Below are 18,626 nucleotides of genomic sequence, written 5' to 3'. Positions count from 1 at the left end.
ATAAATAAAAATAGTAAAAGTTAAATAATAAAATAAAAATTAAAATTAAAAAAATAAATAAAATAGCATATATATTACATATACTACTAACCCAAGGGACTGGTCTCTCTTGTAGTATCAGTTGCATGTCCATCTTCTCCACTTCAGTTTCCACTAGGCAGCCTTGGAGCACGTCAGCTTGTACAATGAGGACGTTGGTGTGCTCAGCTCTGAATTTAAGACGCAAGGCCAAGTGCCCATAAGCAGTAGATACAACTGTTGTATCAGGAATGGCTATAATGAAAGAGAATAAGTTTAAATAATACGTGTATGTACAGAGTATTTTTTGTTACAAATTACAAGAAGAGAAGTCTCAATTTTATAATTTTTTTTGATACGTATACATTATGTTGTGTAGCAAGTTTGAGCTGATTCCGATCAAAATTGAGTTTTTTAAATAAATTTTAAAAGTTGATTAAAAACACATAATTTGGTCAGACAATTGATCAAAATGGTCCAAAAATATATATCTAATGTCCGACTGTTAGTTTCGGCTTTGCAATTGTTGATATTTGGGTATTATGCTTTATCCTTCACTCTCTCTCTCTCTCATTCTTACTGTGTGCTTCTTTCCAGAGCTTGCTTCTCTTATCTTTCTGCTGTGGTAAGAGTGTCAGATCAATTGGATCATCTAATGACAAGTCTTCCGCCAAGTTACTGGATATTTCTGGTCTCTGCCACTGGCTCTCAGCCCCAACTGGTTTGTGCTTGTGAACACCTTTAAACAATAGCGATACAACAATAAAATATACATTAAATATAATAAATATACATATACATGTTATATTTTAGACGTGCATGTAAATTTAGTTAATGCATGTAAAAATACACATAGGAATTGAATGAGTTGACTATACAGTATATTATATTCTACATACTCTTTGCAGTAGCATTGAAAAGAGACTGCACAGTGTCTTTTAGTGATCCTCTCTCGGCTTGTAAGTGCTCTTTTAGAGCAGCCACAAAGATACTGTTGTCCTTTCCAACCAGACCAAGCTGATCCTGACTCTCAAGACTGTCTCCACTTCCAGCAGCTACTTCATAGGCTTTCTCTGCAGGCGAGCTAACAAAATAATACGCAAATAAAGGTAATATGTATGTACTTATACATATATATTTAAAAATTAATACTGACATTAAAAATATAGTTTAAACAGGATTTGTGGCTCTGGAATTGTAGATTGTATGATGGGAAAATTGAAAAATGAATAATTTTCATATTCAGGCACATTGTAGAAAGAAAGTGAAATAGATAAAAACCACCTACCATGAGAATCCAAAGATGTGGAAACCAGGATAACTTCTTGCAGGATAAGGATTCTCATATACTTCAGACATATCTGTAATAGGACTGTGTACATGTATGTGTGTGAGAAAACAGATATGAGGTCAATGACAAATTGTTTTAAAAGTCACTTAAATAAGCTTATTTTCATCAGAATTTATTTACTCTACATAAACTTAATGTAAACTTTCTATACAAACATAAGTACATGTATATGCATTAGAAAAAAATATTAAAATGGAGAATTCTTTCCTTTTCCCTTTTGGCAAAATTTGGTCCTAGACCATGCATAGACCATATGTCACGAAATCCGTGACAAGCAAAAACCCATTAGTTCCACTGTCACGAAATCCGTGACAAGAAAAACCCATTAGTTCCACTGTCACGAAATCCATGACAAGCAAAAACCCATTAGTTCCATTGTCACGAAATCCGTGACAAGCAAAAACCCATTAGTTCCATTGTCACGAAATCCGTGACAAGCAAAAACCCATTAGTTCCATTGTCACGAAATCCGTGACAAGCAAAAAAACCATTAGTCCATTGTCATGATTTTACAGGGACTTTGGCCCGATTTTGGAGCAATTTAAAAAAATCATAAAAAATCCATTTTTGATTGGAATCAACTCAAACTTTCTACACAACATAAGTGCATGTATACGTATCAGAAAAAATTATAAAAATGAAGAATTCTCTCCTAGTCATTTTTGGTGAAATCTGGCCAACCCCCCTGTACTATAGTACAGGGACTTTGGCCCAATTTTGGAGCAATTTTTAAAAAATCATAAAAAATTCATTTTTGATCGGAATCAACTCAAATTTTCTACACAACATAAATACATGTATACGTATCAGAAAAAATTATAAAAATGAAGAATTCTCTCCTAGTCATTTTTGGTGAAATTCGACCAAAAAATTTAATTTTGATTGGAATCAGCTCAAACTTTATACATAACATGAAAGCATGCATGAGTAATTAAGTAACAGAAAATATAAATTCCCTAGTGAAACGTGGGGACAAATTTGATTTATTCCATTATTACTGTAGTATTATCACATGTCTAATAAACACAACACAAAAACTATAACAGGATGACACTAGTATACTATTCTACATAATAATACTTGTAACTATGTCCACTTTCTAAGAATAATAGTACATTGTGTACATTGTACAAGCAAATACACATGTGTATGTAACCATGCGTGAATTATTATTAAATAAGAAACTCACATTTGTGGTGCAGCCACACGACACATGTCGAGGAGAACAACACTCAGTTTAGCTCCTTTCTCTTGCATCATTCTTAGGACCATCTGAGCACACACGCAATATTTAGGATTCTTCTCTTTCGTGCAATCAACGGCCATCATGTAATTCATGTTATTGAGCTCAAACCCGTGACCGGCAAAGAAGAACAGAGCGTATACGTTAGGTCCTATTAGTGTAGTAAAGTATTTCACGGCGTCTTCCATTTCTTTCTTTGTTAGGTTGACAAGACTAACGACTTTAAAGTCAGCACTGCGTAGTATCCCAGCCAAGTCTTGAGTGTCGTTCTCTGGCGTATTGAGCTTCAGTGTCTTGACCCTGTAGTCCTTGTTACCAATGAGTAATGCGACCTTATCTGAGCAGGGTCTATCAATGATGCTATAATCTAGAAATAAAATATATAGTAATGTGTATATGGATATACAGTGCTTTGTAGGTGTACTAGTACATACACACATATAGTAAGATTCATGTACAATGAACTTGTAGGCACACAACTATACATGATTTGATACTGCATGTATCTTACATAAAATATACATATAAACATACACATCACGACATGTATTTGTATGATAACTTTATGTAAGATAGGTGCAGTATGAAATCAAATAGACATTAATGTACTTGCATGTATCAACTAAGGGACATCCCATTATCACTTAATTGTACCTCAGTGGCACTCAAAACTACCTTACAGGGTCTGTTATTATAATAATCAAAAGCTCAGATTTCCCCAATTAAGAGCTACATGATCCAATAAACACTAGACATGAGTAATGGGGTAATCCCTTAAACAACCATATGTAAACACCAAGTCATGAATGCAATTGAAAGCACTCGCTATAGTGATGAGGGCATGTGTGTGTTAAAAAATGTGGAATAAAATGCATGTAATGTAATGTACACTGTACATTATGTGCTGTAGTATTGTGTACTGTACTACCTTGTCCCATTGGCCCACAGTCCATTCCCTGTCCCTGTGGCTCCAAAGAGCTGGCTGGATTAATGGACGGATCTCCACGACCTTCTCCAGGTACTAAAAAAAGAAACGTTAACATTTCCATACAAAATACTATATTATTGTAAGAGGAGGTTATGGCATACCACTGTGATCAGGTCTTACTCCATGTAAGGTGGGAGGTCCGGGATTACTCATTGCTATCATCATATAAAAACAACAAATATCAAGTTTTCAATATTTATATGTGTACGCCATGTACATATAAACACTGATTAAATTAGGAGTAATTAAAAAATAATTATTCAAACAAATTATAATTAATTGATTTCACTTATTTGTAAGCCTTAGTATATATAGTGCAGTTTGTTGTGGCCAATAGTCAAAATATACACATTGCATGTACAATTATACATGTACATGTATATAGCCTTTCTACAACTCATAGCTATCAGTAATTATAATTGCTTACGAAAAGAGTGTGGAATACGTTCAGGTATTCCGTTACTAGGCGACATCATCGGAGACACGGCCCCACCCATTATGTGAGGGTTATTAATGATCTGATGATCGTAAGGGACTGGATCCTGTAACAGACGCTGTCCTTGTCCTGGTTGGAGAGAAAAGGGACCAGGAGGACCAGGGAATGGTGGACCGTGTGGTAAATCCCGATGACCTCCGTCTCTTCGCATATCTGCTATAAGACTAATGTTACTAATAGTTTTGAAATTGAAATTATTATGATGTTTACTTAAGCTTCCCCCCAATACATGTACATTCCTATAGCATTATACTGTATATTTAGCATACAAATAAAACAAAGTAGAATAGAGTGAGGAGAAAAAGAGAAAGATAGAAAGAAGAATTTTTTGTGTTGAGGGAGGAAGAGAGGTTGGGGTACCTTGATGAGGAGGAGGAGGAGGCATCTGTTGCGGTGTTGGTTGATGATATTGTGGGGAATGAATAAAGGGAGCATTCATATTGACTATAATAAAAACAACATTAAATACATGCAACTATCAATATAATATGCTCCTTAAACAGTTTGTTAAAACATTCAATGAACAAAATGATATTATACATGTACATGTACACATCATTAAGAAATTAATGAAATTATACTAGTTCACAGTTAATGCAACTATATAGTATGTGCTAGTCACTAACCAACAATCTCAGCTCCTTTGGTAAGTGCACTAGATCCATTACTAGTCTTCACACAGCATACATACACTCCTTGATCAGCCATCTGTACTTCATTGATGACCAGGTCTTGTTTAGTCCCGTATATCAATGCCTCTCCGTTACGAAACCACTGGTACGTCAACGGGCCGACACCTTGGGCCTGACAGGTTAGGAATAACTTGTTTCCAACTTCAAGGACTTGAGCTACTGGATGTTCCACAATCTTTGGAGTATCTATTAATAGTACATTAGATGTATAATATTATAACAAGAATATTAGGGAGGAAGCTGATAAATTAATGCTTGTTATAAAATAGCTATGTACATGTACATGTATATAAAAATACATGAACAAACAAAATACCCTAATAATAACCTAATAATTTACTATTGAAACTAAGTTGCCATGTAAGTAAGTAAGCATGCATTGAATTTGTAGCAACTTTATAATAAGGATGTACATAAAAAGGAAATGAATATTTATTAGTTACAACAAAATAAACAACACTATATGTACAAGTATATGTAACAGTAATATATAATACCTGGATTCATTGCTCCAGAGGGGACTGGCCCTACAGGAAAGGATAATGTCACTCAACTCACAACAATAATCTAACCTTTCTTTGTGATGGGGCTTTGTACCTGTACTTCTACCCATTGGCTAAAGACAAAGTTGGCTTCGTTCTCAGCTCTGCAAGTGTACACTCCACCATGTTCAAGTGTGATCTATGATAGTTTAGTAAAAGAAAGCATTACTCTTTTCATGTGAGAAAAGCAAAAACAATTAAAATTCAAATAGAAGCCACAATGCCTTTAAATACAAAAAGTATATACTTATATTAAAATCAATAATCAGTAACCATCCATTAACTAATAACTATGATAGACATGTGGTGCTGTATTACAGGTATATTCATGTACAACAAACACGTCACGGATATACAAAAGCTTACATTCTCTATCACTAGTTTAGAGACCCTTTGATCAGTGAGAGGTTTCTGACCTTTAAACCACAGATACTTAGGACGAGGGATGCCCTCAGCTTCACAGGTAAGCTCCAGTCTCTGTCCCACCATTACGGGAGTTGAGGTAGGTTGCTTTACAATACGCACATCCTCTAAATAATAACATAAGATGATATTTACATTGTTACTGACTATTATGTGGGCATTAATGCGAATAATACCAATAAAATAATTCAGAGGTATTTCCTTCAATGTACTATGTTCATTTCAAAGTAGGTAATAGTTAAATGCTTTCAATTATTATTCATAAAATTAATAAGATTATTGGTAATACATTGGTGTTAAGTAGTGTACTCAAATATTATAGCTATAATGGCCAATTATTTAATATAATTTTATTATAGTTTATAATGGCTGAAACTCCCTGAATTATGAGTACAGTAGTATAAAGGAAACCTTTCACCATACATACGTGTACATGCTGACTAATAAAATCCTATCAAACTCATTGCTTATAATTATATCAATCAAATGCTCATTACAATACAGCTTACACATTTACCTTTATGTCCTAGTGTTGCTAATGCATCATAAAGGTGTATTCTCTTTAACATTGTTATCAATTGGTCGTACGTCACGCCTCTGTTACTCATGTCAAGTAGCAGCGAGTATCCCGGGCTACCATTAGGCTTGTTAGCACTCAGACCAAAGTTCTCTATCATGATTGAGGTATAGTCCATCTCTTTGGCTAGTTCACGCCAATACGCCGTCTTTCCATCTCTAAGCTGGTCCAGTCGGTCAGATAGGTCCTTCAGCGATTTATAAGGAAGTTCACTGAGGCTTTTGGTCTCTACTGCGTTCCTTCCTCCGAGTTTAGAGCTCATCGTGTCTCTGTGAGTTGATCTGAGACTGTGGGAACTAGGAAATGCTTAAAAGATGAAGAAGAGTGGAGAAGAGAAGTCCCTCATTACATCATGACCACGCCTGGTGGTAGGTGTAGCTAGAACCAGCCACACCTATGATGGAGTTTGCATGCAGCATGCTGTCTGCAGACAAATTTCAACTCAAAAGTTTGAAGGTAATTTGATTATTCTTATGTCCACTAATGGCAATCATCAATTACTGCTCAGTTCTTAAAATATGAAGTGTCTATGCAGCTAAACTAGGCTGGTTTATTTAGACTAATACCACACCTCACCATCTAATAATTTTTAATAATAAACTCATTTAAACAAAATTCTAAACAGTATCTATACTATACTACAACTAGTTGTGCTAAAACTGTACTGAAATGTTTTAGTTTAGATGCATTCTTTTTGCTAGCTAGTCTATATTTCTGGATTACGAACATCGTATCTTGCAGAATGTATTTTTTGCCGGAGAAAGGCTTTGAAAGAAATCAGCGTATTAGTAATCTCAGGCCTGAAGTATGACTGAATGAGGGGAGTGGCAATATGAGTCATCTGAAAAGTGACTTCTGTTGTAGCAAAAACTTCAATTGGTACACCATAGAAACTTCTAATTATTATAGCAATAGTAAATGGAGCAAAGCCTATGAAATATGCGAGTAACATTGATCCAAATATCCCAAATAGCCTCTTCTTTTTCGAAGCGTAAACACTCTCTCCTGCTACTTCAGAGAGATTATGTATGAACCTGTACGTGAAGCAGAGCGTCCAAACTGATGTTATGAATATGAAGACATAAATGAGTATGTATGATGCAAGATCAACTAAAAAGTAATAGCTCGAGACTTGCCTTCTAGGAATGCATGGCCTGTAAGTGAAGATGTAGCTGAAATCATTATCATCTACAAACAATGGAAGCACATTAAGTATTATTGCTACTATCCAGAGCACAGTGGTTAGGGTGAGTGTCACCCACCATCTCATGTACTTCTTATGATGATGGGGTTTGTAAAGAAAGAGGAACCGATCAAATGATACTTCTGCAATCATAATTTGTATGAGAAGTTTCATGGTCCACTCAACAAAGTTTAGAAACAGACACATTTGTCTCTTTTGCATGTCGTCAGACCCAAAGATCCACTCCTCTGCTCCTATTGCTATGACAAACAATGGTAGGAACATGATGATCATTATCAAATGGGCCAGTATGATTGAAGTGAAGATTATTGTTGATGATTGTTTCCACGACTTCTTTCGATAAATAGTAATGCCCAATACAATGATATTGGCTATAAAACCAATCAATCCTTCAATGGCAAGGACTGTTGCCACAGCTGGTCCATTAATAGTGCCCATAGCAATGAAACTATCATTGAATGACATGGTTGTTCTGTGACTAGTGTGAGAAATAGCTGCACTTTTATTGCTTATATATATACAATAGCACATAATTACATTTCCTGTCTATTATACTTCATTGTGTAGGCATGGATTGATAGGCATCAACTACTAAAAGAATATTTTAATTTGTGAAGGAAAGGAGCTACAAAAGGTATTTTCAATGTACATTGTACATGTAAACTGAAAATTAATATGATCCTCATTTTAGAGCATTATAATACAAAATAAATATTTTTGTATGTACATGCATATTCATTGTTCTATGTGTCACATACCTTTTTCACATTGAAGCTCTACATGTAAAGCCTTTTCTGTAAAAGGCTTGTTTGTTACATTAGTAAAAAAACAACTCAGTAATATGATATTAGACTATTTTTCTGTTTTAAAAATTTAGTCACATACCTTTTTATCATTTGATACGTTATTAAGTTTGTTTGTTCTACTGTGACTGTGACTTTGTTTTACAGAAACTTTCGTTAACTATTCTTTGCTTGTAAAACACTGCCTATACTTGTAGATTATTAGTCATATTAAGTCATTCCAATTAGATTCTTTGATCCCATTACCTGTCAGCATGAGGCCCTCCTGTGAATAAAATCCTGTGAAATAGGAAACTGCACTGTATGAATTTGATTTGAGTGTGACTTTATTTAATAGTATTATCATTTTAAAACAAGCATAGCCACAATGCTATAATTATGTATATTAATGCTATTGATGCTACCAAGAGTACATAAGACCTTTAAGGTATTATGTATACTCTAATACTCTAATGTGCATAGGCTTAAGTATGTATACATTAAGCAGTGCTGTCACAATTATAAATAATGCTGAAACTTATTAATTCTATTTTATTATAGGACATGCAAATTCAAAAAGATGAGAAGCTAAGTTTAAAAACAACCTGTTTAGTTGGTGTACCACTGACTCTTGCTATGACTCATCATACATAAGAGTGGTTAGTGATCTTAATGTATGTATGAGGATTAATGACTCGTAACAGTGGATAATGAGAATCATTGTTATTTTTTGATTTTTGTAATTTTGGTTATCGCAAACACTAAAATTATAACGGATGAATTATGCCTTGCAATAATTGATGTTAAACTTAGTTTTAAAATTATTGTTAAACAATTATAATAATAAGCAAAAAATGTTATGCATGTACATAAATCTAGTAATTGAATGTGCTATGTGCAAATTTATAAGAAGCAATAGTATTGTATCTATATAAACAGCAACAGATTAAAATAAAAATAGCAAATAAACTAAAGAGAAAAAGGAGGAATATATAATTACAAAAAGGAAATTTAGGTAATGTCATGATACATAGAAATTATTTAAAAGAAAATAAAGCAAATAGAGGAGTGTAAGAGTGAAAACTATTATAAAAAATTAAATAGCTGTTTTTCAATGACATTATGAATATGGCAGCTGAAGTGATGATGCTCTGTAGTAAGGTCAAACTAGAATCTAGTAGTGGAATTAGTGTGTATTCCTCTCAAATGGTTATTGCAAAACTACCCTTCCACTGCCTTGCTTTGTCTTGCCTCATTCTTCTTTTGTTTGCTTGAAACCGCCTGAACTTTTCCTTGCCTCCATTACTATATCTATTATTATGTCACTATGAACTTTTTGAAGATACCTAACCATTGATGAATCAGGCTTAACTGCTTGAGCTACTTTGATATCGTGTGGACGAGGTTTTAAATTATGCCTTTCAACAAGAAATCGAACAAGTTCCAAGTTAGAACTCTTACTAGCAAAGTAAAGAAGGGTTTTGAAGTCATTGGTTTCAGCATGTGCATTACATTTAAGTATGTCTAAGAAGTAATAAACTAACTCCATACTACCAGCTTCACATGCAGCATGAACTGAAGTGTATCCATTATTATCAGGATCATCAGGACTACATGATGGAATAGTATCTACAAGAAAACGTACAATAGGAATATTATTTGCTCTGCAAGCATAATGAAGAGGAGAGCGACCAGGCTTGTCTTTAGGTATTGGATTAGTAACATGATGTTTTAAGTACTGGTACATCTCTATATTTCTCATATCCATTCCAAACTGTAATATACCAACTCCTTTTCTCTCTGCCAATAAGTGTAAGCATGTGATGCCATCTTTATCTTGTAATTTGGGATTTAGCCTATATCCCTCAACTAACTCTTTTACTATTTCAATATCCCATCCCTCACATGCTGTATAAAGTAAACTACGCCCTCTATTATCCATTACATTAACACCTTGAGGATAAATACTGGCTAAATAACGAAACACATCAATGTGTCCTATACTGCAAGCTGTATGGAATACAGTGGATTCTTCATTATCAGTAGCTGTAAGGAGATCATGATGAGTAGAACTACCAATGACTGATTCAAGTAAAGCTTCAGCGGTATCCTTATGACCAGAGGCAACTGCTAAGTGTAATGGTGTCTGTCCTTCCTTGTTAGCTAATAACAGACAGCTAGCAGAAAAACTGGCTCTCGATAAAATTTTTACCATATGCTGTTGTCTCATTCTACAAGCTAAGTGGAGTGGTGAATTACCTTCAATGTTTTGTGCATTAACATGTACATTATCATAATGTAAACCTTGTGGACTGTCCAATAAATGCTTTGTTTTGCATATCCAGGCTACACTAACAGAGGGAATTGTTGTCATGAGTAAGTATTCTATTATTTCTAATTTGTCAGCCAATACAGCAATGTGTAGTGGTGTATGCTCCTGATGATCAGTTGCATTAGGATTACAATAATTATTATCAATGAGATACTTCAATATATTCAAGTGACCCCTTTCTACTGATATGTGAACTGCTCCAAACCCTTCATCATCAGTAGCTGATAGATTACACTTCTTACTAATAAGATATTTAATAACTTCTAACTGATTGAAGTACACTGCAGTAAGGAATGGAGTATGGTCATGTCTAGGCCTGCAAAGTAGTTCAAGTGATGATGGTATCTGTTCTATAATGTACTCAACCAGGTTCAATCTTCCTTCTATGCATGCTAAATGAATAGGAGCTAATTCATTGTCATCCATAGCACATAGATCTAACTGATGATTCTCTACCAGATGTTTGAGTATAGGAAGAGAGTCACTGTACTCACAGGTAATGTGAAGAACTGTTGATTCATTAGAAGTCTTAGCTGCTACATTACACTGAGGAAGACTAGTGAGATAAAGTACAACAGGAACATGGCCTCCTTCACATGCTTTATGAAGAACTGTACTACCAGTATTAGTAGTAGTGGCATTAACATCACACTGATACTTGTTGATCAGTTCCTGTAGACAATGTAGCTTACCTTTATAAGCAGCTGAATGAGCTAGTGTGTACTTGTTATTGCTAGTGTAATTAGTAATATCCACACTATACTCCTGACTGTACCATTCCAGTATATGAGTATGATCAGTCTGTGCTGCTGCATGTAATACTGAGAAACCAGTGTTATTAATATTGATAGGCTCAAGCTTGTATTGTTGTATTAGTAATCGTACTAGATCAAGATTACCTGAGGAACAGGCAAATGTGACACATGAACTGTTACTTGTATCCTTAGCATTGACATCACACTTCATGTCATTTATTAGAAATGTGACCAACTGAATACTACCACTCCCACAGGCTAAATGCAATGGTATCCTTCCCTCATTGTCAGTAGAGTGTAATAAACTAATGTATTGAGGATACTGACTGGTGATATGCTTAATAAAATGAGTGTGACCTTTTAATGATGAATAATGATTAACATTCCAACCTTTGTTATCTGTTAGGCTCAGGCTACACTTGTAATCCTTTATGTATAATTCCAGTAATAAAATATCACCAGATTGAGCAGCATAATGAATTGGTAGCATACCATTACTGTCAGCTTGATGAGGATCTAACTGATAGGTAGTTATTAATTCTTTAACAAGAGATAAGTTAAGAGACACTGAGGCATAATGTAAAGCAGTGAGGCCATTCTTATCAACTGCAGTAGGAGACAAACCTTGTTCAGTAATAAGATACTGAACTAAATCAAAGCTACCACTCCATGCAGCATGATGTACTAATGTGTGTCCTTCATTATCTGTTCTATTAATATCACAATGCTGTACCTCAATGAAATATTGAGTGATATCAATATGACCATGACGACAAGAATAATGAAGGCATGTCATACCATCATTATTAGTGATATAAGGATCACTGTTATGATTATCAATAAGATATTTAACAGAATTAATACTACCTGACCAGCAGGAGTAGACTAATGGTGTATGACCATAAGTATCAGTATCATTAGCATTGAGATTATACTGAGATATGATATAACTTAATACACTAGTAGAACCTGACAAGGCAGCATAATATACTAAAGACGTACCATCATTATCTAATGTACAATTGATATTATATTTTTTTAATGCTTTCACTAGTAATGTACTGCCGCTGACTGATGCTAAATGAAGCAATGACTGACCATCATTTGTAGTGGCATTGATGTCAAAGTTAGGGCAAAGGCTAGCTTTCTTAAGAAGTGAAGAAAATATTTTAACTCTTTCATTCCGTTTGATAAAATCAATATTTTTCTTTATTCTAGTTCTATTAATAATATCAATAACTGATGCATCACTTTGTGCAATAAACTTACTATACACAATACCAGCTGGAATATGTGTAGCTGTATCAGTTGCATAATGTAAACATGATTTACCATTATTATCATTAACTAATATTGCTTCATTACCTTGGATACTAACAATATACTCAACAACTGATGATGAAGCATACCATGAAGCAATATGAAGTGGAGTCCTATTTTGGTGATCTTTGACATCAATGGATAATTGATATTGATTTAAAAGATATTTTAAAAGATCAACGTTATTACTCATAGATGAGTAATGCAATATGCCAGATCCAGATAAATCAGAGGAATCTGGTAAAAAGAGGTTTAATGATTCAAGCTTGTGGACTAATGCTAATTCTCCACTTTGACAAGCTAGCAATGATAGAGAGGCACATTCGCAATTGATCTGAAAAGTATTACAATTTTTCTCAATAAAGAATTCCACTAGGTCAGAATGGCCCCCCATTGCTGAGTACAGTAATGCTGTGTTATTGCTATTGTCTGGTTGATCAGGAGGAACGTCACACGTGTCTACTAGATATTGTACTATAGATAAGTGGCCTTTATAAGATGCCATATGTATACTAGATACACTATTATCATCACCTTCATTAGGATCAATATCATATTGATGAATGAGTAGTTGAAGGATCTCAATGTGTCCACCATATGATGCAGAATGTAACGGAGTCCAACCATGAAGACCACAATGATATTTGCTGTAACCAAACTTGTTAAGAAGCCATTGTACTTCATCTTTTAATCCTCTCCAAGCTGCTTCATGCAACGGTGTGCTGGTATTCTCATACCATAATGGATCACATTTATCTAACAGGAATGATCAATTATATATGAATGAAGGAGTGAATGATCAAATGACATAAACAAATTACAAATTGTACATACCAATATCTAAAGATGACTGTTGCAACTCTTGTGATGCCGAGAACTATAGATCAAAAGTAAATTCATTTAATATCAAAAAAAAATTACAAACCTTTCTTAGATCATATTTATAATCACCACATGTTAGTTCTATGATACCAATACTAGCTAACTGTTGCTGTATCTCAGTAGATAGAGGAAACAATGCAGAGTATAAGTAATCAGGAATATTATGTAGCAGCTGCAGAGATCCAATACAAACGAAACTAAAGTATAGATTAGCATTAGGAATATTTAGTTCTTTCGGTATTGCTCTACGAAAGAAGAAGAGGTCAGCTGGTGTATAGTCATCACGATCAACTTTAGCAATCATTACTTGTGTACCAGGAGGAACATCTGTTATACCAAATTCCAAAGCATCAGCATCAGTCAATAAACTACCACTGTTGAGAAAATAATCCTTCAATTTCTCCCTGTAGCCTGACCAAATTCTCTTTAATGAACGATTGCTAGGCTGGAATACAGTAACAAGTTTAACTATCAGTTCGTAGTTAAACCATGATATGTACTTTTGTTGCAAAACTTTAAAAAGATCTTTCATTGTTTGAATGTTTTGAAACTCTTCTGTAATTTCTTGCATTGTGTCCGAATTATTTTTGTTAGGACCAAGTAAAGCAGGGACATGTGTCTCAAGATAATCAATGATATCTGGAAGGAGCTCAGGTTTAAATGTGTCTCGTGTTTCTTTAAGAATATCATAAAACTCCAATTGTAGCTCATATATCCTGTCCAGTACTTCAACATCTCTTTTTGAATCACCATAAATTGAAGTGTCTAAAGTAAAGACAATGTTAATTTTGTGTACATACCTACCAATTATGTAGCAAGGATTTAAATTGAAGTGAATTGTAAATTAATGCTTAAGAAAAACACTAAATTGATGAACCAAATCCTTATCATAAAAATCAGCACCATAGGATCATAGCTACTATGCCTGCTCATTCTTCACTTAATAAATGCAGTTTGAATTATTGCTCCTTGTACAATATGAAATTTAAAAATTCATTGCTCAAAAAATGTATGACCTGAAAGGGTCACCCTCTTGAAAGTTGAAATTCATTAACTAGATCTATGCAAGTGGTCTTATTATGGAATGTGGCTAGGGTACAATGAATAATAATTAGTTATCTGTCACACTTAAATTAATTATGAAATTTACTTGTCGAGCTTTCATCTCCAGTCATAGCTGAGAGGGGATGCTCATGAGCTATGTCTTCAGCTAGTGCTGTGTTACCACATCCCTTTTTTACAGACACATACACCATTCTCCAACAAGGGGCACCATTAAATTTATAATTGTAATCTTTCTCTAACCAGTGCTCCAAAACTTTGCGTAGGCAAGACTCAGAACTATTACCACAATCAGCTTGAATGACATTAATAGTGTGTGGTCTAATGTAGAGTGAGTTAGCAAAATCCTTCCAGTGTGCAGCAATGGGTTTAACTTTATTATATACCACATTAAGATCATTGATCCCTAGAAGAGCACAAATCATTATGCGTTGCAATAGTTATAAATGACAAACCAACCTAGGATTTTATTGCAAACAGTTTCAAAAGTCTGAGGAGGAGAAGGAGAACGAGAGTAACTTAGCCCCATCCTTTTTGCATCTAGCTGCAGTGCAGTGCGTCCTTTTCGAGAAGGTTACACCCACGTATTTGGGTGGAGCTGCATGAAGTAAAAAAATCAAAATTAAAACATGCAAATTTAGCTTTATACTAATGCATAGATCTATAGTAGCATCTATTTATGGTAGCATAATGGTCAATCTTTTTCTGCCCATGGGCACCAGTAGCTTTCTTTCTCTTGCATAAGTTTACAAGCGTTGGGATCATTTGGAACAGCTTTACTTGAATCATAGCTTTGATTCTGAAGCTCTTTGGCTCCTGTCCATACTTATTGTAACAGGAAAGCAACTCATTGAGTAGCTCTGGTTGCTCTTTAGCAAGATTATGCCTTTCACTAGGATCCTGTACTATATCAAAGACACAATAAGGATCACAGTCATTGTTTTCAGGCCCTTTAGAGCAAGGGTAATCTAACGGGCTCCACATCACAGTATCACAGTGACCCTCTTTTCCTTGTGAACCAAAAAAATCTACATACGTCCCATAGTAAATTACTATGTCTAGTATCTAATACTTATGTGCATGGGCTTACATTAGATGGTGTAATAAGAATTAGAAATAATGCTAAAACGCATAAATTTTATTTCATTATAGGACGTGAAAATTCAAAAACGATACACCTACGGTGCATGGCCTCGCCCCTATAGCTGCTATGGTGCATGCCTGCACTGCAATAGCTGTTTGATTATCAGCATGAAGAGAGTCTGCTCAACACTAGCTTCCTGCAGTTGCACTTGCTCTTGAATACCTGCAGAAGTAGCAGCACTGCAGCACATACATGCAAGCAGCTCCAGCCCCTCCCATGCATGTAGATTGAAAGGTGTGGCATTCCATCATACTGGCATGATTGGCAGCAAGAAGACCATGTGAGAAAGAAGCTTCACTTTCTCTTTACTAATCAGCAATATATGATAAACTTGCTGACAAAAAAAGTTGCTGCCTTTGTATATTTGAGATAGTATAGGTACTTTAGTACCTATAACCCAGCAAGTTGTTGCTCTAGCGCTGCACAAACGAGTGACCTCAACAAATTCAAGTAAGTATAACTCTTCATCAAGTAAGATTTAGAGAAATCTGTTCATATTATTTGAAGGCCATGTTCTAATCTACTGAAAAATGCTACCAGCTATCTCTAAAGTGCCAACACAACGGAACTTGGCCCAACTGCTCGATTTTCTTACTTTGAAGCTTCTATACCTAGCACTTGTATTTGAGCAACACAAAACAGTTAAGAAAGACTTTTCCACGCCAAAAAGAAAGATCTAGGAGCTTGAAACATGCTGTGCTAAAGTTATTGTTTATTAAAAACAAATTTCAGTTGTACAGAATGAATGACAGACAGACAGACACAACAACTACCTATACCTCGCGTAGGCGAGGCCAACAAGAGATAGAGTGATCAAATTTAAAGGCAACCTGTTTCTTACCACTGACTATACTCATCATACAATATTTTTATGCAGACCCCTTAAATAAAAATCACTGACAAAAAGGTAATGTGGATAAAAAATTTTTACACAAATGAAAACTACTAAATTTCACAATAGAATTTTTTACACAAATGAAAACTACTAAGTTTCAAATGAAAACTACTAAGTTTCACTCAAAATAAAAATAGAAAATTAATTGACAGGAATTATAATTATTATGAAGTAACATAATTATGTCTGGGGGCCCTTGACATTAGTTTGCCGGGTAAAAACTGTTTGGTAGGTTTTGAGTGGAATCTGTTTTCTTGTCACTTCTATGTTGTATGGTCTATTAATGGATTAAAATTGTGATCATGCCACACATTTTATTTCTTACTCTATATCCATTCCTTTTAAAGTGTGTTCCTTTGATGCAAAATAGCTGTTAGTTTTTGCCTGTTTTCTCCACAATTTTGCATCAGAAGGATTAAGTGTACTTTCCAAAATTGGTGTAACAACTGACACTGTCTCTGTAACTGGGACTTTGTCATCTATATCTTGCAGCACTTCTTTTGTAGATATCATAAGTGTGTCTTCACTCTCATCTATAACTGTTCCTTTCTTTATACTAACTTTTTCTTTGGTTGTAACTAACTCTCTTTTTGTAGCTACCACTTCCTTTGTAACTGATACTTCTACTGGTTCTTTTTTAAAGCATTTTGGAGCTTTGTTGTAGAATACTTTTTTAATTCCTGATTGTACTATTACTTGTGCACACCCATGACAAGGGAATTTAGTAACATACAATGTGCAGCCTCTGAAGGATGGAGTACCCTTTGCTAGTATAGCCTTGTATTCAGCATGTGCCACTATGATAATGCAGTGTTAGGAATTTTGGATTCATTATTTTCATTTACTTACTAAATGCATCTCCATCATAGTATAGTTTTTTGTATTGTATATCACCAATAGCTCTTTTGTTCATTATTTCAGGATAGCCACTTTGACCAACTGAGAGAACTCTTTTATTATCATCCACTATACATGCTCCTTGCTATATACAATGGAATTTTATAGTTATAATGGACTATCATTATTTAGGGTATTTATTATATACTATACACTAATACTGTTCCTTTTTAATTATACAATCCTAGATGACTACATTAGTACGTTTGCACATTGTTATTAATATTAATTGAATAATCTGTCAAAATTAGGTTGCTCCCAATCATCTCTGGTAGAATCAATTTGACTAACTGCTTAATAATTTATTTGTAATTTTAAACATACTTTATACACTTTACAGAATTCGTTAGAATTTACCGTGAATTGTGGAAATTTTTCATGATGACCTTGTTTCATTGCTGACAATTTTGCTATTGCCATAAACAATTCATCATCACACAGTATTTCGTTAGTTATTTTTTGTAGTCTACCTGTCAACCATACCTATAGTGTGATGTCAGAATATTTAAGCATAAAAAAGACTCACTTTTTCACTTTCTCTTTCAATAAGAGGTTCTTTCTCCATTTTACAGGGTCTATAATGATTACTAATTATCATTTATTATAATTTATCCTTACATTAGAAGAATGTCTGATTGACGGAGTAACAGCTTTGCATCTCTGATATCACTTTCTTCTTCCCTTTTTGTGTTGTCATAGAATTCTTCATATTTTACAACCTGTGGTGGCTATAACAGTCGAACCGCACCCTACCAAAACCGGAAGAATTTTATTTGCAGAGGAAATGGGCGTTACCAAAGAAAATGTCTACCAAGATGAGTATACCTTCTCGTGGTGTAAAGGCTTCACAAAACTTATTTCAAGTTGATTTCTATGGTTATTTGACTACTTTAGCCATTGTTATGTATGTTGTGAGAAGGAATTAGTCTAATTTAAAGTATTTACGACTTCCTGTCTACATGAGCTAAAATGGAGGAATGGCACATTCAGAAAACCTGTCTCGTATTTCAAAGATGGTAAGTG

At 34.5% G+C, this 18,626-nt stretch overlaps 4 protein-coding genes across 6 annotated transcripts in view; all 4 read right to left on the bottom strand.

The window, feature by feature from the left end:
• LOC109581013 (mucosa-associated lymphoid tissue lymphoma translocation protein 1-like) overlaps positions 1-6,708 on the bottom strand; it is a 7,966-nt gene extending 1,258 nt beyond the window's left edge. The window contains exons 1-14 of one of the 3 annotated variants that reach the window (XM_019994725.1): positions 6,271-6,708; positions 5,697-5,860; positions 5,361-5,469; positions 5,286-5,315; positions 4,723-4,974; positions 4,457-4,540; positions 4,028-4,252; positions 3,702-3,755; positions 3,541-3,633; positions 2,559-2,979; positions 1,307-1,390; positions 918-1,102; positions 599-757; positions 92-273 (exon numbers count right to left, since the gene is read on the bottom strand). In XM_019994725.1, coding sequence (XP_019850284.1) covers positions 92-273; positions 599-757; positions 918-1,102; positions 1,307-1,390; positions 2,559-2,979; positions 3,541-3,633; positions 3,702-3,755; positions 4,028-4,252; positions 4,457-4,540; positions 4,723-4,974; positions 5,286-5,315; positions 5,361-5,469; positions 5,697-5,860; positions 6,271-6,592 — 2,364 coding nt within the window. In that variant the 5' untranslated portion in view covers positions 6,593-6,708. The remainder of the gene's footprint in view (positions 1-91; positions 274-598; positions 758-917; positions 1,103-1,306; positions 1,391-2,558; positions 2,980-3,540; positions 3,634-3,701; positions 3,756-4,027; positions 4,253-4,456; positions 4,541-4,722; positions 4,975-5,285; positions 5,316-5,360; positions 5,470-5,696; positions 5,861-6,270) is intronic. The other 2 variants (XM_019994726.1, XM_019994727.1) reach the window with 2 other exon arrangements.
• Positions 6,709-7,036: 328 nt separating this feature from the next.
• LOC105312192 (C5a anaphylatoxin chemotactic receptor 1-like) lies at positions 7,037-7,999 on the bottom strand. The gene has a single exon (XM_011404652.1). The coding sequence runs from the start codon at positions 7,997-7,999 to the stop codon at positions 7,037-7,039; it is 963 nt and encodes a 320-aa protein (XP_011402954.1).
• Positions 8,000-9,125: 1,126 nt separating this feature from the next.
• On the bottom strand, positions 9,126-13,215 carry LOC109581012 (serine/threonine-protein phosphatase 6 regulatory ankyrin repeat subunit B-like). Its single transcript, XM_019994724.1, has one exon. The coding sequence runs from the start codon at positions 13,115-13,117 to the stop codon at positions 9,569-9,571; it is 3,549 nt and encodes a 1,182-aa protein (XP_019850283.1). The 5' UTR covers positions 13,118-13,215; the 3' UTR covers positions 9,126-9,568.
• A 3,478-nt stretch (positions 13,216-16,693) lies between these two features.
• The window catches only part of LOC100635558 (deoxycytidylate deaminase-like), a 5,035-nt gene continuing 3,102 nt past the window's right edge, over positions 16,694-18,626 (bottom strand). The window contains exons 8-13 of the mRNA XM_019994722.1: positions 18,222-18,322; positions 18,130-18,178; positions 17,961-18,086; positions 17,556-17,688; positions 17,032-17,503; positions 16,694-16,983 (exon numbers count right to left, since the gene is read on the bottom strand). Coding sequence (XP_019850281.1) covers positions 16,887-16,983; positions 17,032-17,503; positions 17,556-17,688; positions 17,961-18,086; positions 18,130-18,168 — 867 coding nt within the window. The 5' untranslated portion in view covers positions 18,169-18,178; positions 18,222-18,322 and the 3' untranslated portion in view covers positions 16,694-16,886. The remainder of the gene's footprint in view (positions 16,984-17,031; positions 17,504-17,555; positions 17,689-17,960; positions 18,087-18,129; positions 18,179-18,221; positions 18,323-18,626) is intronic.

This window comes from Amphimedon queenslandica, unplaced genomic scaffold (genome assembly GCF_000090795.2).
Source record: "Amphimedon queenslandica unplaced genomic scaffold, v1.1 AMPQUscaffold_13467, whole genome shotgun sequence".
Lineage (NCBI taxonomy): Eukaryota > Metazoa > Porifera > Demospongiae > Haplosclerida > Niphatidae > Amphimedon > Amphimedon queenslandica.
This window is presented reverse-complemented; position numbering and strand designations above follow the sequence as displayed.